The sequence below is a fragment of the Ambystoma mexicanum genome, chromosome 2q (assembly GCF_040938575.1).
Source record: "Ambystoma mexicanum isolate Mex_15411 chromosome 2q, UKY_AmexF1_1, whole genome shotgun sequence".
NCBI lineage: Eukaryota > Metazoa > Chordata > Amphibia > Caudata > Ambystomatidae > Ambystoma > Ambystoma mexicanum.
This window is the reverse complement of record NC_090924.1, coordinates 541,826,453-541,838,679: the sequence shown is the minus strand read 5'-3', so window position 1 is coordinate 541,838,679 and position 12,227 is coordinate 541,826,453. Positions and strand designations below refer to the sequence as shown.

The window sequence follows — 12,227 nt, the reverse complement described above, 5'->3', positions numbered from 1 at the left end:
AGTCCCCAGTCGACCGACTGAGATGGTAAGGCCGGTTGGTGATACTAAGCCCAAGTGTTGAGTTTATATGATTCTCTTGTAAATGGTAAGGACAGGACGCAGGCAACATAGGAATCCGGACTGGGTGCTTTATTGTAATAGACATCCTGGCGAGCATCCTTTTACATTTTTTTATAGAGTAGGGCGAGCACATAAGGGATAGCAACAGCATCGATTTCCAATGATTTCAAAATATAGGAAAGTTTGAGCACAAAGCAACCATGTACGTCTCCTGGTTCTCATCTACTACAATCCTTACACTGACTGGGTTTTGAGACTGTAGGGAAACTCCTTCACAGAGGAGGTTGGGGAAATAAGGCAGACAAGGAGGTCCTCCAAACACCTCCTACACGATTCACAGCATAGTGCGAGTGGCTTCCACTGCCCCACTCTCCTCCAACCTCCCACACCAGGATCAGACATGGAACTTCCTCAAACTATGCTTTAGTTAAATTCCAAAGTTGGTGATGGATGGAAAATATAAAACAAGTTGGAAAACATACAATTCCTCAGGATGATTTTCTGAAGTCGAGATATTGTGTTTTTCCTTGAGTGATTGGTTTGGTATTGCGGTAAAAATCTGGCAGAATTGCCACCAGTTTTACTGTACCACCAAACGATGTGTTTGCCATTGAATTGGAAGCTTTACCTCCACGGAAGTGCTCGATTTACATCCCCCAATTTAAGGCTAAAAACTGGAAGAATTACCATAGGTAGAATTATCACCCATTGTAATGCCTCCATGCCCCTGTGGAGTCATATGGGCCCCATAACTAGAGTCCAACACTGCTATACCACCACGCATAATCCAATGGTAATTTTGCTGGACAGGATAGTAGGTATGCATAATCTAGACGGGCAGCAATTGCAACTGAATTACCGCCAAACTCACAATGAGGCTGTTATAATAGTTTTTTCTTATCAAATTATATGAAGTAACAAATCAAAATATACATTCTGAAAAAAGCATTGGAAATGTATATAAGAAACACAGCCAAATATGAAAATAAGTTAATCTTTAAAACCTATAACATGCTACCTGATGAACGGTAGAGTGTGGGAGGAGAAAGGGCTAACGATCATTGGATTGGAAGGTCTTATGACTAAAAAATGGATAGTGAGGAGGTTGTGGTAGCAAGTAGGGGAAATAAGGGTTACTCCCTCATCCTTCTAGATAAAGATTACAAGATAAAGCATTTTGATTTAGAATTGTGGTACACAGGGGAATTAACTCAGTGCATAGATGTGCTATCATATTGAAGAGGGGGTCTTTTTGTTTCGATATAGAAGGGAGTTCCCAACCATTTTAGAGGAAATTCAGTGTAGATTCGATTTGGAACAGCAAAATCATTATTTTTGATTTAATGTTTTAAAATAATAAAAGCATCTGGCCTTTGTGGAGGGAGTCCCTGTTATTGGGGATAATGACAGTGGTCTTCCCACAAAGCAATAGGTACAACCACAAGGCAAGGAATCCCCTTTCTTGGACATGCCACTGAATATAGCATTGTCTCCAACCTAGTATGAAGGACCCACGAGCTGAGTCGGGTGACCACTCAAGAACTGAGATATCCACTCTGTAAGGGAAATTAAGTTCAATGGGACTTTGTGGCTTGTGAGCCACATATCAACCATTGAGTCTGGATGCAACACGTGGTGGCAAGCCCGGTCGAGATGACGAGATGAATCCACCTGAGTCAGAGGTGGTGGAAGCCTTCTTAAGCACTTAGCCTGTGGATCAAAAAATGAATTATACAAACAAGAATATAAGTGATCGAATGAACAGGCAGGGAACAGAGGAGTAGCGTTCCCATGGGAGAGGTGACCTAGCTTCGAAGGATCAACCATATACTAAAGCACAACTAGGGAAGTGGACACACAAATCAGAACCAAGGCTAACAAACGTTTTAATCAACAGTATAAGGAGCGAGAAAGCTCCTTTTTGTATGGGTGTGGGGTCAGAAGACAGGTTGGCATTCTTGTGAGAGAGCAGAGAAGAAAGTGCAAGCAGAAGCAAGACATGAGAAACTAGTACTGCAGACAGGAGAAGGTGTTAGTGCTGGGGCCAGACAAGAAGGCCCTATATAAAGTCAGTTTCAGAAGAGGGGAAAGCTAAATCAGTGTACCCATAGCTAAACTGAGGCTGGCACTAAAGCGCACACACACACACTGGTAGCCGAGAACCCTTATAGACACCTAATCAATCTATGAGTGAAGTGCAGAAAGAAGCTGATTAAGCTAGCAGGGAGCTATGGACCAAACCTTGTAGGTTGAAAGATCATCAGCCAAGAAAGACTTGCTAGAGACTAGAACTGGGATGAGGGCTTTTAAATTCTACCCAAACTGCCAATGGTGTTCAGAAGGGAATGCCTGTGTGTCTTGCTGAGAATTAATCTTTATGAGGACAAGGGGGTGTAAGGTCTTGCCCAGGGAGCAACACGAGGCTATCACCTCACTAATTGGGGAACAAAGACATCTTCACCAAACTACACCAGGACAAGGCAGGACCATGACAAAGTATGGACTGAAGCCGAGCTACAACGAGATCCCCAACATCATGAAAGAAGAAACTCACAGTCATGCCCTGTGACCATGGGTTTGGCTGAACATGGTGCTGGGCAGACGCCTGGGAACACTTGCATTGCTAGTATAGAGAGGGAGGTTAAGAATAGGATTGAGACCAAGCCAGGACTTTGTTTCTCTGGTCTTTTAGACTAGGTACCTAATCACAGAATGAGTTTTTCTCCCAATACCTTGCACTATGTTGTCCAGAAATTGATCTCAGTGTTACCCAGACCCTGTAGGCCATGAATTGTAAAGCGCATTTTCCTTAAGCCATGTGGTCACAGACTTTAGTTCCATCTTGCTGGCCTAGCTGCTCTTAGTGATTTCCTCAAGCTTGCCAGGCTCTCTTAAGTGGTAGTCAGAACAAAGCAGGCCAGGTCTAATTCTTGGGATGTGGTGTGGGGCTGTTAGCAGGTACACTACACATTTTCATTTATACCAAATGAGAGAATGTCTGCAAAATATATTTGCATGCAAATAGAATATTTGCTCAGGGCATGGAAGGACTTCAGGTCCCAATATGCTGAGGAGCAATTATGCCAGGCCTCACGTTGAGGACATCACATGACATGAAACGATGCAGCAAATGGAACCAGGACAGAGAGAATAAGCGGCATCAGTGAAGGGATGATGGCTCTCTACAAAACGAGGGACTACCAAGCTGTTTTCTGTTCCCTCTATGCTCCCACTACTTGTCTGTATCTCTACTTTATACTCATTCCTGGTTTCTCCTGCTCCCTGTTGTCCTTCAATCCTGTTGGCCTGACCGCTCAACTCATGTATGTCATATAAATGAATTTGGATTTTTGATTTGGGGTTTGAATTTCCTGTTACTTTTTGAGTTCAATGTATAACAAACTGTGCTTGACCCAGAGACAGATTTTTTGGATCTTCATTTTGCTATCTTTCTGGATTATTCGTATACCAACGTCCTCTTACTCCAGTGGCCTGTAATTTTGGACCTAGATTACCAGTCCCCTGCATGGTTCCCTGATCTATTCCCTGGGATGTTTTCTTGCGTCTTGTGGTCTCTACCGTGGCAATGTTCATTACTCACCTGGAACCGAACACCGTACACAACCTGCAAGTCACATCCAGGACACCGTTTTTCTGCACCTCTACTGTCCAGTAAAATTTTCTGTGTGCCAGCGGGTTAGGTCTCTTTGCTTCCCTCCTTTTTGTTTCACGTCATGCAGGTTCCTGATCTATGCACTCAGTGCTCATGGTGGAATCCTGACAACAATTAGGATCTCTATGTCTACTTACTATGCTCTAGGTGGGTGTATTCTCCTTCAACCTTGTTTGAATACCTGTGCCTTGGAGGTGTTCTAATATTCTTCTTCCATTTCCTTTTCAGCGTGGGTTCCTTCGTCATTGGAGTTGGTTTTCCTCCCTCCTTTTTGGCTTCCCAGGAAACCTCAGCATTTTCGAAGTCCCATAGATGTGCCAGAGGAGGCAGTAAGGACAATGTTCACAATTGTCTCCCATGTACCTGACACACTGACAGGTAAGTATACTTTGTAAAACAAAAATGTTGAAGAGATGGTCCCAGGAATGCCCCGCCTCACCCCAATCAACATGATAGCATGCAGAGTCAAGAACGCACAAAGCAACTTACTGTTTGACAGCCCACAGGAGGGCCAGTGACATCCACATATGCGAACAGATATTCTCTTAAACAGACATTTAAACCTTATCCAGTCAACATCTTTATGAATACAGGTGCCTCTATCCTGATCATGGATCCAAACGCTTCGATGGATCAGATTGGTTAATAACGAGAATCCAGTTGTGCCGACGTCATAGCAACGTTAGTCACAAAGTAAACTTGCAGCCATGCATGAAGTTACATGAACCCACATGTGCTCACACAAAGAACATGCTTACACAGTTCTGTAGATAGAGGACAGATAGATATTCATACAGTCAAAAGTTTATTATTTCACTCATTAGCCAAGTGCAGAAATGGTGAACACAAGGCAAAAGAGATGCAGAGCAAGCTTGCAGGCGCTGATCGCAACTAACCCTATGGAACTACAGCAACATGTAAGGAGCCTGGAAGGACCAATGACGAAAGACCTATGAGAAACATAGCACAGTATAGATATATAGAAATTATAGTACAGCTATAATGAGGTTACATAGGGCCACAAACCACAGGATGAGAGGCAAAGAAGAACTGGGCTCCACAGGACAGCAGGCCAGGGCTTGCAGCCAAGGTCAGAGACAAACAGCACATTCTGAAGCAAAGAAACAGAGCCATCTGCAGAAGGGCAGAATAAATCCTCAAATTGCAGACCAAAGAGCTTGATTTCGCAGCCCTCAATAACGTGATGCAGCTGAGCTAGATAATGGTCATTCACCCGCGGTGGGAAGACAAAAGGTTCTCAACACAGACATGAATTGAAATATGGAATCATTAACAACGTTTGCACAATGAGGGCACTCTCACAGGCAAAAGTGGTAGCACTAACATTGGGAACACAGTCTTTCTCATCACCTTGAGAAGGTGCACTGAGAACAGAACTGTGTCCCAGGCCTGGCAAGATCAGCTCTAGCAAACAAAGGAACAGAAATCTAGGGGTGGATGGCAAAGGGCAAGGTCCAATGATAATCCTGTGACCATGCAACAATGTAATAGTTTCTTGGGGAAGGAGCAGGCAAGCCACCGACATGCGAGGACCAACAAACCAATATCAATATGTGTCAGCCATATGCGATAGCATCCCAATCACCCAATCAGGCGGGCTCTTAGGTTTTTGGGGAAGAGCCCCATGTTGCTACGCAGAAATGAAACAAAATCGACTGGCACAGGCTTAGGAGCTGTGAGGCTGGGTGATTTTGAATGTCCTGTATGATCCCGGTCTGTTTGTGTAACAAACGACAGTTCTAACTTGCCCTTGGCGGAGTCCTCCATCTGTGCACTGGGGGAGGGGTGTTGGAACCTGGGAGCTGGAACGGGGAGCTTGTAGTGTGACCCGCAGTCCCTGTGGCATACCTGAGCCAACAATGTATCAGGTAAATCGAAGCAGTTTGAACAAGAATTTTCAGAGTTTAAGTATTTCCTAGAAAAAAAAATAGAGTAGCAAGCAAGCAAATACACCTTTCCCATGTAGCCCAGAAAAGACCAGGAGTGTCTACTTCTCTGTCTATGCCCTAAGACTCTGGATCCTCCTCCCAGTCAACAACCGACTCCTGTTGCTTCTTAAGTTCAGGAAGGAGCTCAAGACCCTCCTCTTCAAGGAACGGCTCTTCCATAACACCTAGGTAAACGCACCCTCCATTCCGCACACTACCTGAGACTGGGGGATCTGCTCTCCTCGGTTTCCCCACCTGGTTGCTCGTTGATCCCTTGCTGGCAATTTGCCTGCCCTTCTAAGCGTCCTCCCCTGTTAGCTCCCTGTGCCCTTGTTTATCTGCTTCCTTCACCGTGTTCTTCCCCCTATGATTGTAAAGTATTCTGCAGCTTCCCGAAGCTAGGTCCACGCTTAATAAATACCCTGAAAATAATACGATATAATAAAGCTGTGCTGGTTTGGGGCAGTCTTTGGCAGGAAAGAGTTACATTTGTTCAAAAGTGCCCTAGGCTCTGTTTCTGGAGTCCCACAGAAGATCCTTGATGAAGCGGGGGTCCCGCGATAAAGACGTATATGGTGAAAAGGCTCACTGGCAGTGCCCAAGATTCTGGAAAGTAATCCAGAGGCTGAAAAAACTGTTCTACATTAGTTGGTGGGCAGTTTCCAGAGGCGGTTGCTGTGCACATTGTTCACCAGCCACTAAGGAATCCAGTGACGACCCACCAGTGCAGGAGGGGACACAAAGGCCCTTGGGGAGGGTGATTATTGAAGATTTGGTGATTGCTAGATCATGGGTCGGGCCAGATGAGCGGAAAGGCGAGTCAGCTCTGTTCAGAAGAAGTGGAAGATGCAGGGATTCCACGTTGTCTTTGGGCACGCGATTTTGCTTTTGAGGATGAGGATGGCCTAGAGAGGCCCCAAAGAATTAGGAATATTGAGGAAAGTTCAGAGAAGTCCCATCGGAGCGAAGCTAGCCACAAAAGAAGGACCAGGAGGTATGTTTGGCAGCAGGTCTGGAGGCAGCACAGGCCCCTGGGGGAGACGGAACCAGAATGCTTGCTTGATGTCCTGGCATTAAGATTATCTGGTAAGTTCGCCACAGATTGTTTCAGTGTCCTGGCAGTGAAAGAGCACCTGCTTCTGTAGCTGATGAGGAAGGCATTCTGATGCTTCAGGAAGAATAGGCTTTTGAGGGGGACCTGTGATTTAGTTTTCCTCAACACTTATGGGGAAAGGAGCAATGCGGCGGCTTTATTCTTGTCAGTTGGAGAGGCAGAGCTTCACCATTGGATTCAACAGGGCATCAAAGAATGCGGGTGCAAAGTTTTGGCTCTTCGAACAGCCGGCTTTCCAGGACTGCAGGTACAGAGTTCCACCAGTAGGCAAGGTCAGAGGATAATGGGGTCTGCTTTTATCCCCCGAGGAAACAGGGAGGCAAACCATTTGTCAAAGTCTCAACTATCCCAGACAGGCATCTACTTATGCCAGATAGAATTGGTTTAAGGTTCACTACAGCACCCTCTCTTGGGATAGAGCAATCCAGTAGCCCAAGATGGCCACTTCCTCTTAGATTCACAAAGAGGGATGAGGGATAGTGGTGTTGTAGTTCTTCGAGGCAAAACAAAGGCAACCTCCATTTTGATGAATGGAGGATGGGGTCAAGAAAGGACCCAGCCAGGAAAAAAGTATTCCTCCCAGTGGAACCAATTAATACAGGTGAAAAAGCCACCACCAGCCTAGCTGCATGACTAGCAGAGAAGGGGTACGTTCTCCGGGAATGGAGGCGCAGACAAGTGGGACCTGAAGTGAATGTAGTGGCGACCAACATAATGAGAGACGCAGAGGGAAGGGGGCTTGTTCTGTCCCTGGCTGAATGTGCAGGCGTGACTGAGCGTAGAGAAGGAGTGCAATCCAATCAAGAGGCTCCCCCTCAGAACATTTTTTAAATAATGTATTAAAATGAGTCATTTTACAGTATACTTTCTGTGGTAACTTAGGTAAAAAGCCACACAGTTTACCATCGGTTTTACAGGGTAAGACATGAAAAAAGTCCATTAGATGCCAAGTCATCAACAATGCACAGGGGCATTTTCATAATGTTTTGCTGACTATACCAGTACTCTGCAAGTGCAAAAAACATGTTCATACTGATTGTGCCCATACATGTACATTCTCGTGCACCCATATAGTTCAGCATTCCCTTATAAGAAAATACTCATGTGTGCTTTGCCCATGATGCCAGTAATGATACTATAACAAAAGGTGTTCATGCCAGCTCTGCCAATATATGCCCTCTAACGCCAGTAAAATCAATGGAAGGAAACATGCCATTCCCATGCCTTCTGGCTCCCCCACTCTAGTCAGTCAGGAACCAGGAAGCTTCCTACCCAGCAATCATCCATCCAATCCTTTGTGTGTGCAAACTTGAATAAAATATCTATATTTTAACTTTGTTGTGCATTTCTGTGGTCACCGCTCATGACCATTTGTGGGCAGCCTGCATGTCACAGATTTAACTTCTGGTGGGTCAAAGGTCCAAACAATGTCTTACTTTGAATGCATAATTCTTGATGGCCTTTATGGCATCACTAAAGAGAATCTTTGAGGTTAGCGTGTACCCATGGTAAATCACAGGCTCTGAATTGGGCCCATTCCAACAGTCCAGCTCCACACAGCGGCAGCCTTTAGACAGGGCTCTGCAACGAGAGAAAATATGTTATTATTCTTTAAATTGAGAAGCACAAAAATATTAATTGTGTAGGAGACGTCAAATGGACATTTAATACAACCTCACTTGCTATAACTACGCTGACAACAAACAAATCTTCCTGAGAATTCCCAAATTGTCCTCTGATCCCCGCCCTTACCTCGCAGCATGTCTCACAGACATTGACCTCTGGATGACAAACAACCATCTCCTTCTGAACACAGGTAAAATGGAGATCATTGTGTGCAGCAATACTTCTCTATTCCCGCAACCGTCTCCCTGGCCATCCTCCCTCAGCAATCCCCCCACCCACATCCACCACTGTCAAAAACATGGGCTGCACAACGGACTCTGACCTAACTCTGTCTCACCATATCAATAATGTATCCAAATGCTGTCTCTTCCACCATAGACTTCTGAAGCGCATCTTCCCTTACCTGACATACCCGAATAGATTTGCTGCAATCATGTCCATTGTCATGTTCAGACTTGATTATGCCAACTCCTCTACCTGGGTGCGCCGGCCTACCAACTAAACGAACTCCAAAGAGACCAGAAATCGACTGCCAGACTACTACTTGCACTACGACAAACGGATCACTTCTCACCTGCTCTCCATACCCTACACTGGATCCCCTGCTACAGAAAACAAAAACAGTCAGACAAACCACACTAACATGGCCTGGTCTATTGCTGGGCCTTTGGGTTCACTGAATACATGTCATCGGTTTTAGGATGTAATGTAATTAACTGCACACTGTGAAGGTATCATCAAGAAATTGCTAACCCAACAAGACACAGTAATAACCATAATTCAATGATGCTAGACCTTCGGGTGCGCTGATCACTAGTCATCAAATCTAGAATGTACTTATAAGTCCAATAGAACAGAACCGGATGTAACGGCAAAATGAGAAGGCGTCATCCAAGAAACAATTGTAGACTTATTGAGACAAGGGGACAACCATAGACTTGCAATCGGCTAGCACAGTAAAGTTTTGAAATCAGACAACTCAACACTGATGACACTGTCAAGCAGGGAAAGACACGCTCAAGCCTGGTAACCAGAACAAACTCCTCACTAGACTGAGAATGTATAAGAGATCTAAGGCTCCAAACCTCCAAAATAGATACAGTCACCCCAGGACGAACTGGAAGGTTGTCAAGACCAGGGGTCTCCCACCATTCCAAACAGACCAACACATACCAATATGCTCACTCTCTCCACTACACCAAAAAAACAGAATGCAGCTATACCCCTTGATCAATTCGGCCTAGCTGCAGACATACCTTTACACCTCCATGAACACCTCAACAACCTTTGGAACGCAACTATACCACACAGCAAATCGGCTATACCCCACGGGAAATCGGCCTAGCTGCACACAATCTCACACACAAGCTGCTCTACTGCCAGAACGCAGATACCGAGGTTACCCAGTCTCGCTGTACATATTACCCTGATCTCACACAACCACAGCACTATGCCTAGCATTAGAATGCAGCTACACACCACTGTGGGCACCCAAACACTATCAACTACCCAACTCTCTCCACTGACATGGACTACGGTCCACGAGGGCATTCAACCCAAAGCGCTTTCAGATCACACCAATGATAAAAATAGGCACTATACAAACGACAGATAACATAACATATTGCAAAAGCATCACAGAGAAAGCCTGTAGTTTCTTTTCAGTAACATACTTTTCTTCTGCTCATTTTAGTTTTCAGTCTGTGTTTTTGCTCTTCGGTTAGTTGGGCACGTTATCTAGTATCCTTTACCGTTAACTGCACTCGATACACAGTGGGATTTTCTCAAGAGCATGCACTGGTGAAAATCGTTTTGCCCATCGATTTTCTGTAGACCAGCAACATGTCTACTGAGGTTGCCACATGAGTGGCTGCTTCATCGCAGAGTCACAGAGATGCACCGAAGCTGGGCTGTTCTGGCTCCATTTTGCCCTGTGCCTTGTCTCCTCTGCCTGAGTCCAGCCCCAAGGGAATCTCAGTGCATATATGGGTTTTATCAGATCTCTCCCTCAAACAGAAATGCTCAATCTTGCATGACTTTGTATAAAAATATTTTTATATACATTTTTGGTTAATGGCCATCTTTTTAGCCAATAACATTTTTGAGCACACTATTCCTTTAAGTCCCCTTCGTGAATCAAGGGACTTCACTGCAAGTTGCTGTGGTTGCAGAGCGGAGAGGCTAAGTGCTCCCCGTGTCCTGCACCTGCAACCCCTTTGTGAACTGGGCCGACTATGTTGCTTTTGCACTGCAGTGAAGGCAGTTCCTGAACGTGCCGGTAATGCACTGATTACAGTTCCCTTTGCGATATCATTTCACGTCCTATCATTGGAAGATTACCTCAATGAGTCAGTCTCATATCAGAGTTACCTCCCTTCAGTGCAGTGTCACGAAAGGCGCTTAAAAGCAAAACAGGGAAATTAACACAAAATCTAAAAGCACATATCCATAAGAATAAAACTGCTAAACAATCTCTCCCAGTAGAAAACAGAGTACACATGTCCATCCATGGCAAACACTTTACAATTCCACTGGAGCAGAGGGGTATACATACTTGGTCCATGAGAGTGTGGTTTGGTCAAGCTCATTATTGTAGTGACCACAATGCTTGAAATCATACAACATTCTGTATGAGATCAGCCAAATTAGACCTACAATTGACCTGAGCAACAGCATTTGCTCCATCTAACCAGAGGCGCTGAACATCAAATGTTATGTGTTAATAGTGCCAAGGCAGTGGCCAGCAATAAAGCGAGCATCTTCCTCCACAGGACAGGTTTCTCTGATCCATTAATATTGAAGGCAGTGGCAGAGCCAGGAAAGCTGTATAAAGTGTGACACACTAAGCTGGGATAGCAACATAGATCCCAACATCTTGTCAATTCTCTCATCGCCTCTGTTAGATGTTTAACAAAAGACATTGGCTTGCAGTTTCTTGTGTTGCAGCCCATTTCCACAGTCAACCGCATGCAGTAGGGTTGTCTGATTTTTGTCAATATTGAGTGATGGAACAAGACAGGTAATCTTTTGGCGGGGCACAGGCTCTACTGATCCACTGAACCAAGTGGTTGTTAGCCTGTCACACTGATTCTCAATCATGGATGTCATTCATGAATTCACACGCCTGCTTCCATGACTAATTACTCAATGATTGAAATTTGAGTTGGAAGAGGGAGCACAGCTATGTACTCTGTGATTTAGTAAATGTAATCCATGCAAACTTCTTATTATTATAAGAATTGCTTAGTAGGGTGCAGCCCACTAAATAGTGCCTCTGTGCTGGGCTCTCGTAATAAACTGAAGAAAAAGGACCTAGGCTGATTAGCCATCGGTGCAGGCCGCACACCTGTAATTACCACGAATGGTTAAATGTTTTATGTTATACTTTGTCCTGAATAGATTTACCCGGCTCTGAAGAAGGAAACTAGGTTTTCCGAAATGCATTAGCCACAGGGTTATCGTTTGCCTACAAAACAGCAAATTACAAATTGGTGTTTCTTAACCAATGACAAGCTTTTATTAATTCACATTGCAGTGGATTAAAGAGAATAATTTCAAAATCACTTTCAACTGTGTTCGACTCATTAGATATTTTTTGACAAAGTATATAAAACATTTAACCATTCGTGGTAATTACAGGTGTGCGGCCCGCACCGATGGCTAATCAGCCTAGGTCCTTTTCCTTCAGTTAATTACTCAATGATCCCTGCACACAAAGAAATGTGTTGCTGCTTTTTTAGGTTTGGGATCACAGGTGTTGAGTAAGCCACACCCAGTAGAGCAATAGTGAGGAAAAACGTGTATG

The 12,227-nt window shown here is 44.6% G+C and overlaps 1 protein-coding gene across 2 annotated transcripts in view; it reads right to left on the bottom strand.

The window, feature by feature from the left end:
• PLCD1 (phospholipase C delta 1) overlaps positions 1–12,227 on the bottom strand; it is a 447,477-nt gene that overhangs the window by 107,938 nt on the left and 327,312 nt on the right. For both annotated transcript variants that reach the window (XM_069647688.1, XM_069647687.1), the window contains exon 7: positions 8,233–8,377. In XM_069647688.1, coding sequence (XP_069503789.1) covers positions 8,233–8,377 — 145 coding nt within the window. The remainder of the gene's footprint in view (positions 1–8,232; positions 8,378–12,227) is intronic.